Consider the following 26704-nt stretch of genomic DNA (forward strand, 5'->3'; position numbering starts at 1 on the left):
GAAAAAATCACAACGATATTTCTCTCAAATTTGGTTAAGTCGGGTCTAACAAAGTTGTAGTTTTTACGTTTTTTGACAAAAAGGTCCTCTTTGTTGTTTTCTTATAGAAATATAAATTTCTTCCGTAAAAGATCGAAATCAAGAAAGAATGATTCACGCAAAAGCATTTTAAATTAGGAGATTTAGCACCTCTCAGCCCTATCCAAACTTGAACAATTTAGACGTTTTTTGACAAAAAGGTCCTCTTTGTTGTTTTTTTTACAGAAATATAAGTTTTTTCCGAAAAAGATCGAAATCGAGAAAGAATGCTTCACACAAAAGCATTTTAAATAAGGAGACTTAGCACCTCTTAGCCCTATCCAAACTTGAACAATTTAGAAATAAAACTGTAATGGTTGTAATCGAAAATCTCTTTCTCTCTCTCCCTCTTATCAAACACCTCTTTCTCTACCTTAAGTTAACCTCTATTTCCATTTTAACAAAAATTATAACAATTTACTAAAAAACACTTCAAATTAAAAGAAAAAAAAAAAACAATAACAAAATAATAAAAAATCACATGAAATCTCTTTAATACAAATAGGTATTATCACTGCTCAAAATATCTTCTTCGTCCTCTTCCACAATAACCTTATTACGTATGGCATTGGTTAAATCATCGACATTCGTAAATGACGATGTAGCATAATCGAGTTTATCCGCAACGATCATATCGTCTTTATGGCGGCCACGCAACATTTGATAATGTTGCTGCTGCTGTTGATGTTGTTGTTGCAATGACGGACCCTGCAGTTGTAATTTCATGTGCTGTGTGTTAGAGGTGGTAGTGGTGTTGCTGGTGGTATTGACAGATGAACTAATAATGGCTGAGGAGGTGGCGTTGGAAGAGGAGGAGGAATGTGTTTGATCGATATGATGAAGATGAAAGATATCCGTTTTATCTTGCATTGGCAATGGTGGTGGCATGACGGATGTATTGGATGCAACGACATCTGATACAGATGATGCAGTAGTTGGTGACATGGGATTGATATGAGACGTGAAACGTGTTGTTGAGTGTTGTTGTGATAATTTATTACGTCTATTCATATTCAGACTACTACACATACTACTACCACTACTACTGCCTGACGGCTGATGTGCTATTGGTGCCGGTTCGACGGAGGTAGATATTGAGGAGGACAATAATCGTGATGATGATTTCGTGGATTGTTGTTGTAGTGATTGTTTATTTGTCAGTGTGGCTAGATGTTGATGTTCTTGATGATGATATTGGCGATCGATATTACTAGAACTACTTGGTATTTCCTTGTGCTCTCTAACCCTTGACGTTGTGGCTGCCGCATCAGCCAACAACGTCATGCCTTTATTATCGATCTGATCCCACCCCTATATCCACGATTCCTACATGGCATTCAGCATTCTCCTACTACTCCCACCACCTCGGTGCGGACTGTATTCATCGCGATCAACCACTGGAGCGCCGCGTCTTGTTGTCGGCGCCGAAGGTGGTAAATCTCTTGGATCTATAACACGTGCCGTAGCTCCTGCCGAATAACGTCCCCCTCTTAAATCATCACGTTCATGCATGAGATCACCATCATCCATTACCAAACGGCTGCCACGTGGTATATGACCCACTACACCAGCGCCTCCTACTGCTCCTCGATGCGGTGGATAGTCGGCAGCATAGTTACGTTCATCCAACAATTCCTCACTATTCAGATCGTAATGCATTAAATCACGGTCGCGGGCATGCAAACGTTCTCTCTCACGCTCACGTTCATAACGATCTCGTTCACGTTCTCTTTCCAAACGATCACGTTCATAGCCGACACCACCACGTTCGTGATGACGACCAGAGGCTGGACGACGATTATGTGGATAGGAAGTACCTCCTGTAAATTACACAACATTTATTTAATTAATACTTTGTTTCAGAGAAATTATTCTATTTTAAAAAATATAACGTAAATATTTGGGTTATTTTTATAGCATTTGTTGGTTTGTTTTATTTAAAAATTCAAGCATTCAAATAAATTTTTTGAATTATTTAAAACATTTTTATATATATTTTGTTTTTTGGTTTATTTATTATTAAAAAAATAACATAACAAAAGAACTAAAACATTAATAAGGTAATAAATTGGAACAAAAACTTTGTTATATTATTAAAAACAAACAGTTTGTTTTAACAAAACTTCTAAGTTATGAGCGCTTTAAGTATATGTTTTAAACTTGTAGTAACTAGTTTGTTTTTATTTGAACATCACTGTATTGGGGGTTTTTATATGTATGTAGGTGGAGTAAAAACAATTAACTTTTTAAGATTAGTAAAACTATAAAGCATTAGTATTATGAAATGAACTAAAATAAAATAAAATATAAACTTAATAATGATGAACATATCGTAAATGATTCGATCCTATTAAATTTGTAGAAGAATTACCAATGGAACTTTAAGAAAATACACCTTTATGAAGCAGCAAAGTCGTACTACTTTTATGGTCTAAAATAATGTTGAACTATTGGAGTTATAAGGATGATATGATTAGAGTGTTTATTTTTTTGTGTGTTTAGAAATTTGAAGTTTTGAAATAGTCCTACTAACTTTTACCGTGAAGAGTACATTTTACGATAAAAAAATCTTAATTACTTTATTAAAGTACATGATTCAAATATATGCGAAAATTATCCAAAATTATATTTTCTTGTTTTATACAGATACCGAACAAATCTATACTTATTTCCTTATTAGGTAGATTTTCTGAAACATGAATTAAAGCAATCTTGTAAACGGTACTTTCAAATCTTTTTAAAGCTAATCTAAATCAATACCAAATTCAGAACAAAATCTGGAAAAATGTATAATCTAAAATTGCAATGTCTGCATGAATTTTCTATTCTTTTTATTACAAATGATGATTATATATGATTTATAAAACACATAACACTGATAGTAGATTAAACTTGTTTTATTAGAAAACTCTAATAAATATTTATAACTTATATCGAAAAAGAAAATTCTTATTAAATGTATCACACAGTTAAAGGCAAAACATTCCAATGGATTTTCGGAAAAGGGATTCAAAACAATAAACAAATCAGAAACAATAACAAATCAACTCAAAAACACATACATTTTTTTTGAGGGTTGGAAGGGAGAGGTAGAAACATAAATTCAACATTATTTTACTCACTAATTAACATTTATAATAAACGATAAACGAATATATTTTTTAAATTGTAAAAAAAACTATTTTAATTGTTGACAACACATTTATAGTTGACGAAAACAGAAAACAAATACGCTTAAGTAATTATCACAGGGAGATAGACGATTAAGATTGAAGTAGATCTTTGAAAAACTAAAAGAAATATTTAAAATGTAACGAATACATTTTGTTTTTGTGTAAATGTATTTGTGTATTTTGGAAAATGGCATGTTGTAACGAAATTAAACAAAGAAATAAACGACAGATAATTTTTTTTAAACCCGTACTACACATGTTCCAGGTGTAACTAGAAATAAGAAAATAAAAAGAAATAAATAAAATTTTATAAACAAAAAAAAAATATTGAAATATAAAATACGAAGTATGAGTTAGATCATCTGTTTCGTACTACTGTTATCCTAAACGGCACATTACTAGACTAGACTATAGATTTAGACTATACTCTAGACTATAGACTAGACTATAGACTAGACTATAGACTAGACTATAGACTAGACTATAGACTAGACTATAGACTAGACTATAGACTAGACTATAGACTAGACTATCGACTAGACTATAGACTAGACTAATAGACTAGACTATGACTAGACTATAGACTAGACTATAGACTAGACTATAGACTAGACTATAGACTAGACTATAGACTAGACTATAGACTAGACTATAGACTAGACTATAGACTAGACTATAGACTAGACTATAGACTAGACTATAGACTAGGACTAGACTATAGACTAGACTATAGACTAGACTATAGACTAGACTATAGACTAGACTATAGACTAGACTATAGACTAGACTATAGACTAGACTATAGACTAGACTATAGACTAGACTATAGACTAGACTATAGACTAGACTAGACCAGACTATAGACCAGACTATAGACTAGACTATAGACTAGACTATAGACTAGTCTATAGACCAGACTATAGACTAGTCTATAGACCAGACTATAGACTAGACTATAGACTAGACAATAGACTAGACTATAGACTAGACTATAGACTAGACTAGACTAGACTAGACTATAGACTAGACTAGACTAGACTATAGACTAGACTATAGACTAGACTATAGACTAGACTATAGACTAGACTATAGACTAGACTATAGACTAGACTATAGACTAGACTATAGACTAGACTATAGACTAGACTATAGACTAGACTATAGACTAGACTATAGACTAGACTATAGACTAGACTATAGACTAGACTATAGACTAGACTATAGACTAGACTATAGACTAGACTATAGACTAGACTATAGACTAGACTATAGACTAGACTATAGACTAGACTATAGACTAGACTATAGACTAGACTATAGACTAGACTATAGACTAGACTATAGATTAGACTATAGACTAGACTATAGACTAGACTATAGACTAGACTATAGACTAGACTATAGACTAGACTATAGACTAGACTATAGACTAGACTATAGACTAGACTATAGACTAGACTATTGACTAGACTATAGACTAGACTATAGACTAGACTATAGACTAGACTATAGACTAGACTATAGACTAGACTATAGACTAGATTATAGAACTGAACTAGAACTGAACTAGAACTGAACTAGAACTGAACTAGAACTGAACTAGAACTGAACTAGAACTGAACTAGAACTGAACTAGAACTGAACTAGAACTGAACTAGAACTGAACTAGAACTGAACTAGAACTGAACTAGAACTGAACTAGAACTGAACTAGAACTGAACTAGAACTGAACTAGAACTGAACTAGAACTGAACTAGAACTGAACTAGAACTGAACTAGAACTGAACTAGAACTGAACTAGAACTGAACTAGAACTGAACTAGAACTGAACTAGAACTGAACTAGAACTGAACTAGAACTGAACTAGAACTGAACTAGAACTGAACTAGAACTGAACTAGAAACTGAACTAGAACTGAACTAGAACTGAACTAGAACTGAACTAGAACTGAACTAGAACTGAACTAGAACTGAACTAGAACTGAACTAGAACTGAACTAGAACTGAACTAGAACTGAACTAGAACTGAACTAGAACTGAACTAGAACTGAACTAGAACTGAACTAGAACTGAACTAGAACTGAACTAGAACTGAACTAGAACTGAACTAGAACTGAACTAGAACTGAACTAGAACTGAACTAGAACTGAACTAGAACTGAACTAGAACTGAACTAGAACTGAACTAGAACTGAACTAGAACTGAACTAGAACTGAACTAGAACTGAACTAGAATGAACTACTAGAACTGAACTAGAACTGAACTAGAACTGAACTAGAACTGAACTAGAACTGAACTAGAACTGAACTAGACCTGAACTAGAACTGAACTAGAACTGAACTAGAACTGAACTAGAACTGAACTAGAACTGAACTAGAACTGAACTAGAACTGAACTAGAACTGAACTAGAATGAACTAGAACTGAACTAGAACTGACTAGAACTGAACTCGAACTAGAATGAACTAGAACTGAACTAGAATGAACTAGAACTAGAAACTGAACTAGAACTGAACTAGAACTGAACTAGAACTGAACTAAAACTGAACTAAAACTGAACTAGAACTGACTAGACTATAGACTATACTACAGACTAGACTATAAATGATAAACGTGTAAAGGGATATGTATGTTGTGTCAGACTCTTTCGTTAGTAATTGTTAGTAAGAAAGCAATTAGAAACAAAAGAAAAACTTAAAATTATTAACGAAAAATTAACTCAGAATAGAAAGTACTAAAAGGAATTCAATATCGTACTCTTTAAGGGTTGTGGATGAAATGGGAATAAAACTCAAAGGATCTTCTTTTAAAGATGGTCTTTTTAGATAATTATGATGGATTTTGTTTAAATTATGTAGACTTAGTTAAAGCTAAATTGTTTAAAAGATTGTTTCTAGGAAACGAGTTTGATAAACTATGAGAAACTAGAAGGTGAAGGTACCAAATGATGTATAAGCTAAAATAAAAAAAGGAATATTATAAAATAATTAAAAATAGATTAATAAAAATAATAATAATAAAAAGCATATGTAGTTTAGATAATAAATAGTAAACAGCTAGATATAACTCTTTACACAATTAATCAGACAATGTTTAAGTAGATTTAATTATTTCTTAATTTTAATATTTTATTTTTAAAGGAGTAAATGTAAAGTTTTTTTCAAGTAACAAAAAGCTTTTCTAGGGATAAAAATACTTGTAGTATATTAATGTAGTTAATTAAAAAATAATAATTAATAATAAAAACCAATTTTAAATTATAAAAAGATTTTAAAGCTCTGGTAATATTTTGTACTTTGTAGTGGCTTTTTCAGAATAAGTTTTTTTTTTCGTTTTGTTTGAGTTTTGAAGAAAATTTACATTTAAATTAAAAAAACAAACAAAACTGAAATATTTAATAGAAAGAAAAATATATTATGTTTGTAGTTTGTTTACCTTGGTCCCAATCGAATTCTCTATCCCAATCTCTTTCTCGTTCTCTTTCCCATTCTCTTGCTCGCTCGCGTTCCCACTCTAAATCACGTTGACGTTCCCGGGGCGTACGACGACCCTTAGAGAATTCATTATCCCAAAATTCACGCTCATAATCGGCTTCTCGGCTACATTCTCGCTCACGCGAAATATCTCTTTCGCGACTACCCTCACGTTCTATTGAACTCATTCTATAATCTCTTTGATCTTCTCCCCCATCCACTAAACGGTTGGGAGTGAGAATGCAAGCAAGAGCAAGAGTAACAAGTTATTATAGTTTCAAGTTTAACGCATTTCAGAGAACGAGAAAGTTGCGATTCGATTGATTAATTGATTGTTTGATAGTTAGTTTTTTTCGATTTTTTTTATAATATCAATAAAAACAAGTGAAAAAAGTAGAATAAACATAATTTACAAAAATTTGTTAAAAAGGTGTTTGTTGAAGTTTGTTTGAAAATAATAAGGAGAAATTATAATTGATCTTAAATAATATCATAAAAATAAATGAAATTTGTATGTGGTGTCGAAATTTTTAGTTTTGAACCTAAATAGAAGTTTTAATGAAACTTTGCCTGAAAATATTTATATTTTTGTAATTTTTTTTTTTTCTACTTTTCTAACTGACCTCCAAATAAATGATAATGATTTTTTGATATTTTTTTTAGTTTCTTGTCATCAATGAATTAAATTAAATAAATCATGATGCAAGTTGGAAAAAACTTAACAAACTTACCGGGTGGTGTAGGACCCATGCGGGCTTGTTCTGTGGTAGGTGAAGCTTCCTGAGGTAATGGTCTAGGTATAGAGGCAGCCGTATTAATATCTGGATGAGTGGCTCTCCAATAGGTCTGTAAATCAAGAGAGAACAGTTACATTGCATATAATATTATAATTTTTAATAACGTTAAGTCCATGATCGCGTAAATAAAAATTGAACTCTCAAATATTGTAAGAAACTATAGTTTTCTTCAGTTTTCAATTTTCATTTTAAATAAATTCATACAAAATTAATTACCTCTAAATATTCAGCAATATGTTCACAGGCATCTTCTAATTGATTTTCATCTAGGATAACATCAAACATTTCCGGTGGACATTGAGCCAATTTTTCAGCGGCTACCATTTGTACGGAAAGATTTTTTGCCTGTGATTTACCACGGGATTTGATTAAACGCTGTAAAACCTAAAAAATAAAAATAAAATATTATTCAACAGCTCTTTACCAATAATAATCTCATGCAACTCTTCTCACCTTACTACTACTAATTTTAAGATAAACTATTGTTGGTGCTAGTGAAGTTTTTGCTAGTTGTGACGGATGATTGATTGTATCACAATCGAGTACTACTAATTGTAACGTTCTGGCCAATTCGAATATTCGTTCGATCTCCTCCTGTACTTTACTCAAACAATCCGAACGACTGCTTGAACGCTCCATGATCGCACGCTTCGAGGGATTATTCATGATGGAACGTTTCGCCAGCGATATATCGGCCATGACTCGTGTTATTATGATACGACCTTCGAAACGATGTTTCAGGAAGTCGAATAAAGCCTTTTGCATCATATCGGTTACTTCGTAACCTTTTAAACTTGGACCCACTAAGACGACGGGACGCATCGATGGCACAACATCATATGGGGATGCGGTCTCTTGTTTCTTGAAGAATGGTTTGCGTTTCTCCTTGTTGGGCGGTGTGGCGAGTGTTGCTTTACCACGTCCTGGTCCCATGGAATCTGATTCGTCACCTGATTAGTTAGTATCATCGAAAAAACAAGCAAGAGAAAGAAAAAACGAAAGAAACGAAAAAAGGTATGGAGATTCGAATGAGCGAGTTTATGGCATCTACATGAAAATGTAATTGATTTTATTTTTCTTGTTGTAGTTGGTTTTGTTGTTGCTGTTTTAGTTGCAATTTGATTATAATATTTTTGTTTAATTGATTTCTAACGTGAATGGGTGTTTTTTTGGTGGATAATTAATTTTTTTTTAACGAAAATCGATATATAATTATTGTGGGTGTGGATGTTTTAAAAAATGTTTAAATGTATGTACAATAATCATTTTAAAGGTGTATTGATGGTTGTAAAGTACAGAAGTGTGAAATGTCTAATGTAGGTGTAAACAGAGATTTCTTACTATATCATAAGATATATTTGAGATCGAGTATTTATAATGACGAACTATTAAGGATCCACAGTTATATTTGTTATATTCTAAAAAAAAAATAATTTAAAAAAACTAGAACAGAACTAAAACTGAACTAGAACTGAATTAGAACTGAATTAGAACTGAACTAGAACTGAAATAGAACTGAACTAGAACTGAACTAGAACTGAACTGAACTAGAACTGAACTAGAACTGAACTAGAACTGAACTAGAACTGAACTAGAACTGAACTAGAACTGAACTAGAACTGAACTAGAACTGAACTAGAACTGAACTAGAACTGAACTAGAACTGAACTAGAACTGAACTAGAACCGAACTAGAACTGAACTAGAACTGAACTAGAACTGAACTAGAACTGAACTAGAACTGAACTAGAACTGAACTAGAACTGAACTAGAACTGAACTGGAACTGAACTAGAACTGAACTAAAACTGAACTAGAACTGAACTAGAACTGAACTAGAACTGAACTAGAACTGAACTAGAACTAACCTAGAACTAACCTAGAACTAACCTAGAACTGAACTAGAACTGAACTAGAACTGAACTAGAACTGAACTAGAACTGAACTAGAACTGAACTAGAACTGAACTAGAACTGAACTAGAACTGAACTAGAACTGAACTAGAACTGAACTAGAACTGAACTAGAACTGAACTAGAACTGAACTAGAACTGAACTAGAACTGAACTAGAACTGAACTAGAACTGAACTAGAACTGAACTAGAACTGAACTAGAACTGAACTAGAACTGAACTGGAACTGAACTAGAACTGAACTAGAACTGAACTAGAACTGAACTAGAACTGAACTAGAACTGAACTAGAACTGAACTAGAACTGAACTAGAACTGAACTAGAACTGAACTGAACTGAACTGAACTGAACTGAACTAGAACTGAACTGAACTAGAACTGAACTAGAACTGAATTAGAACTGAACTAGAACTGAACTAGAACTGAACTAGAACTGAACTAGAACTGAACTAGAACTGAACTAGGAATGAACCGGAATTGAAATAGAGCTGAACTAGAACATAAATAAAACTGATAAAATTAATCTAGAAAAAATTGGCAATTTCAAATTAAACTGTAAATCCTCTCAATGACTAAGAAATAGTGAGTGTTTTGTTAATGATTGATTGTATAAAATTTCGTGTTTATTGAGAATTTAAAATATCTTTAAGCTGAATCGAAACAAAAATAAAGCATGATTTTCTCAAAACTAAAATAACAACAGGCATGTGATTCGTAACATATGTATGTATCTGAACTTATTTCGAGAATGTTAAAAGGCGAACGAGAGACATTAGCGAAACAGACAATGTGTTTTTAATGTAAAACGCGAAGGGTGAATTTAAAGAAATCTAAGATTTTTCTAATAAAAAATATATTGATTTACTAAATTATTAAAAGTGTTAGATTTTTTCAAGTTTCTGTTTTTTTAGCTTGCAAGACACACACTAGCCAATCTAAACCTAAATATAGGAACCAATATTTAAAATTGTTTACATTTAAATTTAGAGAAAAAGAAAACTACTTAGAAAAGAAGACAAAAGACAAACCTGTTTTTTTCTTTCGTGGTGTTGTACTATAAGGATCTTGTGGTACAATTTTGTGTAGTTGTTTGTTGTTGGTTTGATTTGTTTAAGTTATAGTTTCAGTTTTTTAAGAGGTTTAAGATTTTAACAGTTGTGTGCAAAATTTTAATATGTTTTTGTTTTAAATATTTTATGTAGTTTTGGTTTTTATACAAAGAAATTTAATTAAAGTGCAAAATGATTAGAATTTTCTTGTTTCTTAAAGAAGTTTAACTTTATAAAAGAAATTGACTAACGGAAAAACGTCTACGATAAAACAAGCTATAATTTTGTATTTCTGTTTTTTTGTACTAAATAAAGCTCAAATAATAATCATGCAAAGTAACATAATTGTTTTTTAACGAAACAAAACACAATTGTTGTTGATATACGTTTTTATATATTTTTTTAAAGGGGGAGTTTTTTGTATTAATTTTGATGGCAGATGATTGAAAATTAAAATAAGGAAATAAAAAATAAAATAAAACCTAATATTGCCTAGATATCTGGATACGATATTTAATCTAAAAATCTATATATTTACATTGAATAAGAAAGACTGAATGAAAACAAAACTTCAAAACACAAACATTTTAATTACATAATGAAATCGGTTTTACAATAAACTTTTTCATCGCTTATCCATACATACATATGAGAAATATCACATCAGAACTTCGTTTCCTAAACACTGAACTAGAACTAAACTAGAACTGAACTAAAACTGAACTAGAACTGAACTAGAACTGAACTAGAACTGAACTAGAACTGAACTAGAACTGAACTAGAACTGAACTAGAACTGAACTAGAACTGAACTAGAACTGAACTAGAACTGAACTAGAACTGAACTAGAACTGAACTACAACTGAACTAGAACTGAACTAGAACTGAACTCAACTGAACTAGAACTGAACTAGAACTGACCTAGAACTGAACTAGAACTGAACTAGAACTGAACTAGAACTGAACTAGAACTGAACTAGAACTGAACTAGAACTGAACTAGAACTGAACTAGAACTGAACTAGAACTGAACTAGAACTGAACTAGAACTGAACTAGAACTGAACTAGAACTGAACTAGAACTGAACTAGAACTGAACTAGAACTGAACTAGAACTGAACTAGAACTGAACTAGAACTGAACTAGAACTGAACTAGAACTGAACTAGAACTGAACTAGAACTGAACTAGAACTGAACTAGAACTGAACTAGAACTGAACTAGAACTGAACTAGAACTGAACTAGAACTGAACTAGAACTGAACTAGAACTGAACTAGAACTGAACTAGAACTGAACTAGAACTGAACTAGAACTGAACTAGAACTGAACTAGAACTGAACTAGAACTGAACTAGAACTGAACTAGAACTGAACTAGAACTGAACTAGAACTGAACTAGAACTGAACTAGAACTGAACTAGAACTGAACTAGAACTGAACTAGAACTGAACTAGAACTGAACTAGAACTGAACTAGAACTGAACTAGAACTGAACTAGAACTGAACTAGAACTGAACTAGAACTGAACTAGAACTGAACTAGAACTGAACTAGAACTGAACTAGAACTGAACTAGAACTGAACTAGAACTGAACTAGAACTGAACTAGAACTGAACTAGAACTGAACTGAACTAGAACTGAACTAGAAACTGACTAGAACTGAACTAGAACTGAACTAGAACTGAACTAGAACTGACTAGAACTGAACTAGAACTGAACTAGAACTGAACTAGAACTGAACTACTGAACTACTGAACTAGAACTGACTAGAACTGAACTAGAACTGAACTAGAACTGAACTAGAACTGAACTAGAAGACTAGAACTGAACTAGAACTGAACTAGAACTGAACTAGAACTGAACTAGAACTGAACTAGAATGACTGAACTAGAACTGAACTAGAACTGAACTAGAACTGAACTAGAACTGAACTAGAACGAACTAGAACTGAACTAGACTGAACTAGAAACTGACTAGAACTGAACTGAACTACTAGAACTGAACTAGAACTGAACTAGAACTGAACTAGAACTGAACTAGAACTGAACTAGAACTGAACTAAACTGAACTAGAACTGAACTAGAACTGAACTAGAACTGAACTAGAACTGAACTAGAACTGAACTAGAACTGAACTAGAACTGAACTAGAACTGAACTAGAACTGAACTAGAACTGACTAGAACTGAACTAGAACTGAACTAGAACTGAACTAGAACTGAACTAGAACTGAACTAGAACTAACTAGAACTGAACTAGAACTGAACTAGAACTGAACTAGAACTGAACTAGAACTGAACTAGAACTGAACTAGAACTGAACTAGAACTGAACTAGAACTGAACTAGAACTGAACTAGAACTGAACTAGAACTGAACTAGAACTGAACTAGAACTGAACTAGAACTGAACTAGAACTGAACTAGAACTGAACTAGAACTGAACTAGAACTGAACTAGAACTGAACTAGAACTGAACTAGAACTGAACTAGAACTGAACTAGAACTGAACTAGAACTGAACTAGAACTGAACTAGAACTGAACTAGAACTGAACTAGAACTGAACTAGAACTGAACTAGAACTGAACTAGAACTGAACTAGAACTGAACTAGAACTGAACTAGAACTGAACTAGAACTGAACTAGAACTGAACTAGAACTGAACTAGAACTGAACTGAACTAGAACTGAACTAGAACTGAACTAAAACTGAACTAAAACTGAACTAGAACTGAACTAGAACTGAACTAGACTGAACTAGAACTGAACTAGAACTGAACTAGAACTGAACTAGAACTGAACTAGAACTGAACTAGAACTGAACTAGATCTGTACTAGAACTGAACTAGAACTAATAGAACTGAACTAGAACTGAACTAGAACTGAACTAGAACTGAACTAGAACTGAACTAGAACTGAACTAGAACTGAACTAAAACTGAACTAAAACTGAACTAAACTGAACTAGAACTGAACTAGAACTGAACTAGAACTGAACTAGAACTGAACTAGAACTGAACTAGAACTGAACTAGAACTGAACTAGATCTGTACTAGAACTGAACTAGAACTGAACTAGAACTGAACTAGAACTGACTAGAACTGAACTAGAACTGAACTAGAACTGAACTAGAACTGAACTAGAACTGAACTAGAACTGAACTAGAACTGAACTAGAACTGAACTAGAACTGAACTAGAACTGAACTAGAACTGAACTAGACTGAACTGAACTGACTGACTGAACTAGAACTGAACTAGAACTGAACTAAACTGAACTAGAACTGAACTAGAACTGAACTAGAACTGAACTAGAACTGAACTAGAACTGAACTAGAACTGAACTAGAACTGAACTAGAACTGAACTAGAACTGAACTAGAACTGAACTAGAACTGAACTAGAACTGAACTAGAACTGAACTAGAACTGAACTAGAACTGAACTAGAACTGAACTAGAACTGAACTAGAATGAACTAGAACTGAACAGAACTGACTAGAACTGAACTAGAACTGAACTAGAACTGAACTAGAACTGAACTAGAACTGAACTAGAACTGAACTAGACTGAACTAGAACTGACTAGAACTGAACTAGAACTGAACTAGAAATGAACTAGAACTGAACTAGAACTGAACTAGAACTGAACTAGAACTGAACTAGAACTGAACTAGAACTGAACTAGAACTGAACTAGAGCTGAACTATAACTGAACTAGAACTGAAGTAGAACATATTTACTAAATAATTATCTAAATTTGTTATTTCTTTAATCGATAGTAAAATTCATCGTTTGCGTCTGAAAGTTTAAAATTTGTAATCTGGAGTCAAAGATCTTCCGATATTTTGATTAAATACAATCGAAATATGTATATCATACATTAACTGATTTAAATAACATTACAAAAATATTGTTTCATTCAGATATTTTTAAACCAACTATTAAAACTGATATATCAAACATTTTTCGCTTTAAAAAACTGCTTTATAGATAGTAATAATTTAGTTGGTTTTCAAAAAACGGATTCCAAAATTTGTTTGTTATAATCCTCGATATTTCAAGTTATTTTTGTTAAAGATTTGTGTAATGACCAAATCATTATGGAAATTCTGAAAACCTAATAGCTGATCGCTCTTTCCTCGAATTAAATTGTTAATAATAATAAAGAATTTTTTACAAAATATAAAAAATAATTAAAAACACCTTTTTTCTATACACACTTACAATATTTAAGGAAAAATATTTTTTTGGTTTAGCAAAAAAAGAGAAAGAAACTAAAAGTAAGTAAAGAAAATTTAGTTCATTTTACAATATACAATAAATATATATACTCCAAAAAAGTACACCCCATTTAAATACGATTTTTTTAAAGAAAGAAAATATAAATTTTAAAGTAATTATTTTCTTGGTAGATTGATTTCCTTTCCGAAAAAACACAACATCAAATTAGATTAAAAAAATATTGAAACCAAAAATCAAAGAAAAATTAAAAAAAAAAAAAAAAACTAAGAAATCATAAGAATAACATGAACATGTGTGTCATACCAGGTGTAGGGGGTGTGCTACCTCGTGATGGCTCCGCACCTGCTTGACCGCCGCCTAAATTCCCACTGGATGAGCCTTTTGTACCATACAGTCTTGAGGGTCGGTTTTGATTCTTTTATTAAGAGAAATTTAAATTTAATTAATATTAATTTTATTACCAAAAAAAAAGAAATATGCAATAGCTCACCTGCACTCGTATGTGTTCTAGCTTAACGGGGCTGGGTATGAATCCCACATCACAGCCTTCTTTAACCAGTCTACCGATCCACCAGTTATGATCGTATTTCTCTTTAATGTGTAGAAATTCCCTAACATCGAAGGATACGGCATTACCCTGCACGGGTGAATCATCATCGATGGTACCATCGTAAGCAACATTTGTTCGCACAGCGAACGCAACTGGTTTACTCTGATTGTAGGTGGGAATAGTTTAACAGTTTGGATTTAAAATTTGTTGTTATTTTTAAATACTTACTCTCGCTTTATCCAACTGGCTTAAGGCCTGACGTTCCTTATCTCGCCGAAGCGATTCCTTTTCCTCGTCTAGCGACAGATCGGATGACGGTTGTGAATAGTTGGAGTCGGCAGAACCCTTAAATGAAGATAAGAGTAAAGAACATAAACATTAAAGTAAGAAATAAAGTAGATACATAAAAATTTAATAATAATTCCCTCCTTATGGGGTTCGATAAAAACTGTTTTTTTATTTTAAAAGTTTTTAATTTTTAATGTTTTCCACATTAAACATTATTAATTTACTTAAATTCATAAATAAATTATTACTTCTCCTGTTTTAATTCAACTAAATTTAACTTATTATGGAAAATGTCAATGAACTGTTTGGTACTAATGAAGTTTTCGATGCCAACTTTAATTTATGTAAATTATAAGGTCAAAGTTCATATAATTCGTGTGTTAGTAAATATGTTTAATACATACATTTGTTGTTATTGTTTCGCATTCGTTTTGAAAATATACATTTGCTTTTGTTTATAGAAATTAATGTAAACAATGTTTGTTTTATGCATCCATTAGATTTATTTAAAAATACTATTGTATACAAAATGTGAGGTCAGTCGGATAGTAGATTCGGATTAAATTCGATTATTAACGTATGAAGTATTAGATTCTACTTAAAATTGATATATCACAAATATTACTTGAGTTAAAAACTATATACATCGATATCCTCATCCTCGATGTATCCTCAGATATCGATATTAATATGAACACAGAGTAAATCTTCGAATGAAGTTTTAGGGTTGCTTAAGGAAATAGAATAAAATATGAATACCGTCATAGGTAATTCGTTATTCTTGTAACAGCCTTTCTAATGGGCTCATTTCAAAACTCAATATAGAACTTGTTTGCAATATTTTGGACATATTGTTATAAGAATTTTTATTTAAAAGTTCGAAATAAGCAGAAAATCATATGAACCGGATTGCTTTACGTGAACAACTAACTTGTCGCTCTTATTCCACAAAGATCTATTTCAATCACCAGCTAAGCTATAAACAACCCATCAAAGCATCTTTATGATCCCCATAAAAATACTCAAGGGGCAGTTTTTGTACATGGCTGATACCGAACCATGTAGAAGCACTTTGCTCAAGTACGTTCAAAAGAGAATTGAGTAATCCGTACTTATATCAATCCAAGTACAAAATACTTGATTCTAGTACGGATCCATTAAGTACGTTCTTAACTGATCTTACAACGTACTTATTTTGAGAATTTTGGGTTCGATCTCAAATACATACTTGATTTGACATAAAATAAGATTGATTTAATAATGTAAAAGACTGAAATAATCCCAAAAATGGGCTTATGAATCGAGCACAAAGCTCGCTTCGTACTTAATTTTAGAATTCTGAACATTTGAGCAAAAAAAGTTAATTACAAAAAAAAAAATAAATAAAATTTATACACATTAGATTGTTCCTAGGAAATGCCTTTTTAAGAATCTCTATAGGAACACCTCATAAACGATACGCATTGAAGTACACAATACGAGCCTCAGTTCTCTACTAGCGATTGAAAATCCTGATCTCAGTGCAATATATAATACCCTACACCAGTTATACATATAAAATGTGATTTAGTTTTCATAATAAAGTATTTAAATTGAATTGTCTTAGATATACATATTATTGAATCAAATTGTGAACATTTAAGTCATATTTTGAGGGGGCCTTTGTATAGGGGCTAGGGTCAAATGAGGTCCTATTATTATAAAATTCATCAGGGTATTCAAGGCTAGTATAGAACATAGTTTTACAGCTTTTTGTCGTGATACGAGTATATTAAACATAACTATGAACTTAAGGGCCCTATTCGGTTGGTTCAGTTGTATGGGGGCCAGGTGAAATAATGGACTTATGTTAACCATTTTCAATAGGCTTCGTTTCAGGTACAATAGAATATCATGTGTCAAATTTAATTATATTCAAAATTGCGACCTGTAAGTTTATTACAAGGTTTGCAAGCCCTATTTTGGGGTTCAGTTGTATGAGGGCTAGGTGAAGTAATGGATCGATGTTAACCATTTTCAATACGCTTCGTCTCTGTTATAATAGAAGATCATTTACACGGACAGACGGACGGACGGACATAGCTAAATCGACACATAAAATGATTCTAAGCCGATTGGTATACTTTAAGGTAAGTATAGGACCAATATTAATGTCCGTTACAAACATCAGCATGTGCGGCCAACCATCATAATTGCCAAATATCTATGTGTAAGTTATCTATCTATGCTGCTACAATCTCTCCAGACCAATAAAGGGAACTCATATCAGTTAAAAACTATTTGAAAGAAAACGGCTGGGATGTTTTGCTTTAACCGCCGCACTGTCCAGACGGTATCCCTTCAAATTTCTATTTCTGGGATACGGTTCGATTAAGAAACTGATTATGATGAACTACATACATGTATACTAGGGTGTCATGTGGACCACTTTTTAGGAGGAAAAGTGTACATCGCTAAATGAATTGAAAAACTAATTCTGAGTCCAAAGGTTATTCTCAGTCCAATTCTGTATATGACCTACAATAAGTGGACTCTTTATAAGAATATGTAACTTCAAAAGTTATTAATTCTAAAACTAGACCTAAACATATTTTCCCCATCGCAGTATTTGAACTTATTAGAATAAAATCAATGAAATATCTCAACACTCAATAAACCATTCCTTATCGAAAACATTATTTTCGTCTAATACAAAAAGCATTAAAAATCTAAATTCTTTATTATAAACAATAATTATTTTCAAATTAATTTAACATTTGGCAAATTGCCAATTTTAAGAAAAAGTTTATAATTTTGTTATTTTTCTCCCGTTTTAAAGAATGCAAACTTCTGGGTAATAAGTTAAAGGTATTTACAATTTCGAATTCTATTGCTCTTATTATTTTAAAGAAAACGCATTAACAACAATTATTAAACAAAAATATTTTTGTATTAAACAATTAAGTAAAATTGAATTAAAAATGTAGAATAAAAACAGAAATGTTGTATTTATTGTATATGAAGTACATCAAAATTAAATATAAGCACATACACACACAAACATGTGTAGACTTGTAAAATTATAAAGAATTTAAGGAGGCAGTCTGAGAAGTTTTATTAATATTTTATTTAAAATTTTCAATTAGTTTAAGAAAATTGACATAGGTCTTTATATAAAATACTGATATTTAAAATCTTCAGTAGAAAATTTGTGACTAAAATTGGATAAACAAGTACTTTTAGGGCTGTCATCTACATTATAGTTTAAGCGATATAAAGTGTTATTCAAGTCATAATTCATCCTATTTGCTATGTACATAGCTCGTTACCTATACAGATACATTAACTATAAAGTAATATATAAAATATTACATACATATTAAATGACCCCTTTATTTTGCTTTTAATCCCTATATACACATTTAAATATACATACATAAATAAATATGTATAGATGGATGTATGAATGAACCAATCCTTTATTTTATTTCAGCCTTATAATATTTTTTTCTCTGTTCTTCTTGAAATTCTAGTATATTTTACTAACAAACTCAGTGTTAAAGCGCATCCACTTGAATGAATTCATTATTATTTTTACATTTTTGTTTTATGTTTTTTTTTTTTCACTTCTAACAATATGAGAATTATATTGCAGTTGTGGTTTGTATGATAGCACCTGTGAAATTTACCCTCAATGTTTCAAATGTTTGAAGGGATACTATTACTTCTTATTGATTGCCAAGAATTTAAGCATTTTATACTGAACTAGAACTTAACTAGAACTGAACTAGAACTGAACTAGAACTGAACTAGAACTGAACTAGAACTGAACTAGAACTGAACTAGAACTGAACTAGAACTGAACTAGAACTGACTAGAACTGAACTAGACTGAATTAGAACTGAACTAGAACTGAACTAGAACTGAACTAGAACTGAACTAGAACTGAACTAGAACTGAACTAGAACTGACTAGAACGAACTAGAACTGAACTAGAACTGAACTAGAACTGAACTAGAACTGAACTAGAACTGAACTAGAACTGAACTAGAACTGAACTAGAACTGAACTAGAACTGAACTAGAACTGAACTAGAACTGAACTAGAACTGAACTAGAACTGAACTAGAACTGAACTAGAACTGAACTAGAACTGAACTAGAACTGAACTAGAACTGAACTAGAACTGAACTAGAACTGAACTAGAACTGAACTAGAACTGAACTAGAACTGAACTAGAACTGAACTAGAACTGAACTAGAACTGAACTAGAACTGAACTAGAACTGAACTAGAACTGAACTAGAACTGAACTAGAACTGAACTAGAACTGAACTAGAACTGAACTAGAACTGAACTAGAACTGAACTAGAACTGAACTAGAACTGAACTAGAACTGAACTAGAACTGAACTAGAACTGAACTAGAACTGAACTAGAACTGAACTAGAACTGAACTAGAACTGAACTAGAACTGAACTAGAACTGAACTAGAACTGAACTAGAACTGAACTAGAACTGAACTAGAACTGAACTAGAACTGAACTAGAACTGAACTAGAACTGAACTAGAACTGAACTAGAACTGAACTAGAACTGAACTAGAACTGAACTAGAACTGAACTAGAACTGAACTAGAACTGAACTAGAACTGAACTAGAACTGAACTAGAACTGAACTAGAACTGAACTAGAACTGAACTAGAACTGAACTAGAACTGAACTAGAACTGAACTAGAACTGAACTAGAACTGAACTAGAACTGAACTAGAACTGAACTAGAACTGAACTAGAACTGAACTAGAACTGAACTAGAACTGAACTAGAACTGAACTAGAACTGAACTAGAACTGAACTAGAACGAACTAGAACTGAACTAGAACTGAACTAGAACTGAACTAGAACTGAACTAGAACTGAACTAGAACTCAACTAGAACTGAACTAGAACTGAACTAGAACTGAACTAGAACTGAACTAGAACTGAACTAGAACTGAACTAGAACTCAACTAGAACTCAACTAGAACTCAACTAGAACTGAACTAGAACTGAACTAGAACAGAACTAGAACTGAACTAGAACTGAACTAGAACTAAACTAGAACTGAATTAGAACTGAACTAGAACTGAACTAGAACTGAACTAGAACTGAACTAGAACTGAACTAGAACTGAACTAGAACTGAACTAGAACTGAACTAGAACTGAACTAGAACTGAACTAGAACTGAACTAGAACTGAACTAGAACTGAACTAGAACTGAACTAGAACTGAACTAGAACTGAACTAGAACTGAAACTAGAACTGAACTAGAACTGAACTAGAACTGAACTAGAACTGAACTAGAACTGAACTAGAACTGAACTAGAACTGAACTAGAACTGAACTAGAACTGAACTAGAACTGAACTAGAAACTGAACTAGAACTGAACTAGAACTGAACTAGAAACGAACTAGAACTTGAACTAGAACTGAACTAGAACTGAACTAAGCAACTGAACTAGACAGACCTCGAACTGAACTAGAACTGAACTAGAACTGAATAGAACTGAATAGAAACTGAACTAGAACTGAACTAGAACTGAACTCGACACTTAAACTAGAACTGAACTTAGAACTGAACTAGAACTGAACTAGAACTGAACTAGAACTGAACTAGAACTGAACTAGAACGTGAACTAGAACTGAACTAGAACTGAACTAGAACTGAACTAGAACTGAAATGCTAGAACTGAACTAGAACTGAACTAGAACTGAACTTCGAACTGAACTAGACACATGAACTAGAACTGAACTAGAACTGAAACTAGAACTGAACTAGAACTGAACTAGAACTGAACTAGAACTGAACTAGACTGAAACTAGAACTGAACTAGAACTGAACTAGAAACTGAACTAGAACTGAACTAGAAACTGAACTAGAACTGAACTAGAACTGAACTAGAACTGAACTAGAACTGAACTAGAACTGAACTAGAACTGAACTAGAACTGAACTAGAACTGAACTAGAACTGAACTAGAACTGAACTAGAACTGAACTAGAACTGAACTAGAACTGAACTAGAACTGAACTAGAACTGAACTAGAACTGAACTAGAACTGAACTAGAACTGAACTAGAACTGAACTAGAACTGAACTAGACTGAACTAGAACTGAACTAGAACTGAAACTAGAACTGACTAGAACTGAACTAGAACTGAACTAGAACTGAACTAGAACTGAACTAGAACTGAACTAGAACTGACTAGAACTGAACTAGAACTGAACTAGAACTGAACTAGAACTGAACTAGAACTGAACTAGAACTGAACTAGAACTGAACTAGAACTGAACTAGAACTGAACTGAACTAGAACTGAACTAGAACTGAACTAGAACTGAACTAGAACTGAACTAGAACTGAACCAGAACTGATATAGAACAGAATTATATCATATTCTGAAAGACCGCTCTTTCGATTTCATTTTGCTTCTCATAAATTAGCGAGTCAATTATTCTTTCTATTCCTTCTCTTCTCACCAATATCCGGTATATCAATTATATTCAATTATTTTTTTCTTTGAGAAAATTAAAGTTAAATAAACAAGTTAATAATTTATAGCTAAAATAAACATATAAATTAATCTTTATAAAAAAAGAATTTTAAATAAATTGATAAGTTTTTATATCAATTATTTTATAAAATTAACTATAAACGAATTAATCATGCAGATATAATCATTGAAAATCTTTAAATGATGATTGTTGCCAAATTGACATTTAACGTCTAAATTCTAAAAACAATTATTTTAATATCCCATCAATTCTGCTAGATTTTCCTTCTCATCTGTTAATAAATAATATTGAATGCACATGTTGTATTGTAAAAGGTTTTACTTGTTTGTATTTGAACATAAATGTATGTATGTCTGTATATGCTAATACAAATGTCTCTATCTGAGAGGATGAGTATGTAAATATCTTTAGAAATATGTCATTTACATACCAGTGCATATACAAATACATACTTATATACAAACATCACTGTTGTCTATTATTAAACTCTTTACTTTTAGATAAATTGTTGATTGTAATTCAATAAAAAGGTTTGTGTTGAATTATTAAATATCTATAATCCTGTTAAAAAAAAACACAATAGATTTTTAAACATCACAATAGGCAAGTACAATTATATGTATATTATTTTTTAAAAAGTTAAAAAACCTGTTGATTTTTCTCTTTTAAAGTTGTTAAAAAATTGTTTTATATTAACAAAATAGTATCCAGTCGACTATGACTACAAATATTTTGAAATAAAATCATTTAGGACAAAATTAATATAACAATTTAAATTAGACCGAATCTAAAACTAAACTTGGAAGAACCTTCTGTTCATGTTTCGGAAAAGACATTATGTTATATATATGGACTAGCATATATATGGGTGCTTCGCTACCCTAACCAAAATTAAATACATACAAAATTCGAAAGTACTATTTGAAAAAAAAAAATTGATGAATGAAAAAGTACCAAAAGTCCCTTTCAGTAGATTGTCATTCACTAAGGTCCCTACATTTTAAATTTTATATTTCTATGTTCAATATCGTAAAAATATCAAAAAGTACCATCGGAAAAACGAAATAGTACAAAAATCTCTCTCAATTAATTATCATTTAATAAGGACCGTGTGTCAAGTGTTCCGGTAACCATTATAGAGAATCCAGAAGAATGGAAAAGTACCAGAGTTCCCACTTACATAATATTATTCAGTCAAGACCATGTATGTTAAAATTTATGTTCCTAGGTTGAATATTTTAGAAAATTCAAAAAGTACCATTTATGAGATAAAAAGTACTAAAAAGTTCTCTCTTAAAAAATCTTAGTCAATGAGAACCGTGTATGTTTAATAATTATGTGTTTTAAATTAATTTTATAGAACATACAACAAGTATCATTTGAAGAAAGAAAAACTACCAAAAGTGGAATAAATTCTACCTTAGTGGAAAGTAGAAATATCCTTTTTGGAGAATTAAGTTTACAAAATGTTCCGTATTTAAATCTATATATCACAGATATAACTCAAGCGATTAAAATCTACATTCATTTGTTCCAGAAAAATAGTGCTTTCGAAAAGTACCAAACATTTACTCGAATTTGGTCCTATATAGGCCTTAGTACTCGAATTCCAAAATAATATATCAATAGCTTATTTTGTGTGAGTAAATAAACGACTTTTTCAAATTATATAAAAATTGGCTCAATGAGTTTGAAGTTAAATTTCCCGTTTTTCCCCTTTTTGGTACCTTTTTCTTCAGTGAAATAACAAAAATTTTGTTTTAACAAATATTATAGAGTTAGTCCGTAATTTAATAGGAATACTTCAATAAATTAAAAAAGTTTTCTTACCCCCGTTGACACCAACTCCTGTTATCGTTTATCCGGTAGATATTCTGCCGGTTAAAATAATTTTTGTATGAAAACTGTCAATTTAACCTTACGATAAAATATAACCAGACATTGAGATAATGATGGTTAATGTGCTAAAAAAAAGTACCAAAATAAATAAAAGAACTGAATTTAAAAAAAGTACGAAACAAGTGTCTCATAGTTTTGGGAGATATATTCAAAATATTTATAAAAATTTTATTTTGTTTATTAGTTAAAAAGTTATAAAGGGCCAAAAAAGGTACTGAAATCACCTTTGTTACACATTTTCAACCCTTAATTCGAATTTCGAAAAAGTACCAGACACTCATCTGATAATTTTAAGAGTAGATACAGGTGCATTTAAAATTTTTCATGTATCACTAATATTGGGTAAGATAATTAAGAAAACCTGTTTTACCCGTTTTTCCCCTTTTTTACTCCTAAATGTACAAATTTCCAAAAATCCCTTCTTAGTGGATCTATATAACCAAAAACACATCTACTGCCACAATTTCATGATTCTAGGTTCAGCCGTTTGGGCTGTGCGATGATGAATCAGTCAGTCAGTAACGCTACTCTTTTATATATGATAAATAGATTACACCCTCTTTTCGATTAATCGTGTCGAGGAGTTTGACATCGGTTTTTTAATTTTATATTGAAAAATACTTGATTCAAGTATAGATCTGTTAGTTATGAAAAACTTACTTTAAGCCCTTTTTCCCAAAGTGATCTTACTATGTTGTTATGATGAGAATTTTTTATTTGATTTAATAAAATTCTTACTTGATTTAAGATAAAAACAAGTAAGAAGTTATAGTCGGGCGAGGCCGACCATATAATACCCTACACCTTTGACAAAAATATAATGTGATTTAGTTGCCATAATAAAGCATTTAAGTTGAATTGTACCTTACCTTAGATATACATACTTAAGCCGTTTATTGTTGAATAAAATTGTGGACATTTAAGTGAAATTTTGATGGGGGCTTTTCATAGGGGCTAGGGTCATATGAGAACCTATTATTATGGAATTCATGGGGGTCATCAAGTCTTGTATACAACTTGGTTTTTGCAGCTTTTTGTCGAGATATGAGTATATTAAACATAATTATGAACTTAAAAGCCCTATTCGGCGGGTTCAGTTGTATGGGGGCTAGGTGAAATAATGGACCGATGGTAACCATTTTCAATAGGCTTCGTCTACGGTACCATAAAAGATCATGTGCCTAATTTCATTGAATTATCTCTAAGATTGCGACCTGTAGTTTGATTACAAGGATTACAAGCCCTATTGGTGGGTTCAGTTGTATGGGGGCTAGGTGAAATAATGAACCGATCTTAACCATTTTCAATAGGCTTCGTCCCTGGGACAATAGAAGATCATGTACCAAATTTCATTGAATTGCGACCTGTAGTTTGATTACAAGGTTTACATGGACGGACGGACATAGCTAAATCGACTCAGAAAATGATTCTGAGCCGATTGGTATACTTTAAGGTGGGTATAGGACCAATATTATTGTGCGTTACAAACATCAGCACAAACCCAATATACCCTCACCACTAAAGTGGTGTAGGGTATAATAAGATTGATTTAAGAATGTAAAAAATTTAATTAAAACCAAAATGAGCTTGATTTGAGCTCGATTCGTTATTGATTTCAAAACTCCAAACAACAAAAGTTAATTACAAAAAATAGATAAATTATTATTACACATACACATTAGCATTTAAACACACAAATTAAATATGGTGATATCATTTTCCAAAAACTGAACTATAACTGAACTAGAACTGAACTATAACTGAACTAGAACTTAACTAGAACTAGAAATGAACTAGAACTGAACTGGAAAGTATGACTCGCTTCAAAACAGATTTTCCGGTTCAGTTAAAGAGTTTTTGTTATCGATTTGTTTAATCAAATCCGAATTATTTCAATAAATCGTTCTTAAAGTTTAATCAAAGATTTATAAAGAAAAATTGTTTAAGATCATTTGTTGTATTTAGCATATCAGTGTAATATTTATTTAGACGGGCTGCACATTTTCCCAAGTAAACTAATAACATTTTTAGACTATATCGATTTACACACTTTTAAAATTAAATAAAAATTTTACAAATTAATAATTTAGGGAGAAAACTTTTCTTATATTTTCAAAATTCAAGTTTAAATTTAACCAACCTGTGTAAATAATTTATTATATCCACTTTGATATGATGAATAACCGAGGCCAAATCGAGACTCTCGATGGCCACCGGATACCGAGGGAACATCTGAAGATGATGCACGTTGCACCATGGGCCGATCAGCCCGATAATCTTCTTCGAATGAAGATATTTTGATGGTATTAACGCAAACAGTTTTAAAAGAAATTTAACAAACACTTGGTGGTTGTGGCGGTTGGCGGTGAGTGGTAGTGGTGGTAGAGATTGCGGCAAATATTACAATGCTTCTAAGGCTTAGTTTATTTAAGTTTACTTCTTTTTTTCTTCGTTTAAGGGAACAATTGACGACAATAAAGCGCCAATTGCGAAAAAAAAAATTTAGACAATTTTCTTTTTAAGATATTTTAGTTTTGTCTTTGTTAGTTCCTTTTTGTTGTTGTTGTATATATGTTAACTTTAGTAAGATAGTGAGAGCATAAGTTAGTATGTATGTAAGTGTGTGTGTGTGTGTTAGTTTAAGTGTTTGTGTTTAAAATTTAGGTAAGTATGACACTAAATTACTCGAGGGGACAATATTCTTAGAGCAAGAGGGAGGTAGAAATTGTGAA

General features: G+C 31.6%; 1 protein-coding gene across 15 annotated transcripts in view; it reads right to left on the reverse strand.

Moving 5' to 3' along the window:
* Window positions 1-1113: 1113 nt before the first annotated feature.
* LOC119612222 (voltage-dependent L-type calcium channel subunit beta-2) overlaps window positions 1114-26704 on the reverse strand; it is a 36360-nt gene continuing 10769 nt past the window's right edge. The window contains exons 1-10 of one of the 15 annotated variants that reach the window (XM_037967964.1): window positions 26113-26693; window positions 15487-15603; window positions 15199-15420; window positions 15033-15123; window positions 10457-10492; window positions 7973-8469; window positions 7736-7903; window positions 7454-7568; window positions 6685-6942; window positions 1114-1898 (exon numbers count right to left, since the gene is read on the reverse strand). In XM_037967964.1, the coding sequence (XP_037823892.1) occupies window positions 1405-1898; window positions 6685-6942; window positions 7454-7568; window positions 7736-7903; window positions 7973-8469; window positions 10457-10492; window positions 15033-15123; window positions 15199-15420; window positions 15487-15603; window positions 26113-26229 (2115 nt within the window). In that variant the 5' untranslated portion in view covers window positions 26230-26693 and the 3' untranslated portion in view covers window positions 1114-1404. Of the gene's footprint in view, window positions 1899-3248; window positions 3523-6684; window positions 6943-7453; window positions 7569-7735; window positions 7904-7972; window positions 8470-10456; window positions 10493-15011; window positions 15124-15198; window positions 15421-15486; window positions 15604-26112; window positions 26694-26704 lie in introns of those variants that run through there. The other 14 variants (XM_037967962.1, XM_037967961.1, XM_037967965.1 and 11 more) reach the window with 14 other exon arrangements.

Source organism: Lucilia sericata, unplaced genomic scaffold (assembly GCF_015586225.1).
Source record: "Lucilia sericata isolate MDLA Ls3-8-SP2 unplaced genomic scaffold, ASM1558622v1 Contig001632F_arrow, whole genome shotgun sequence".
Classification (NCBI taxonomy): Eukaryota; Metazoa; Arthropoda; class Insecta; order Diptera; family Calliphoridae; genus Lucilia; species Lucilia sericata.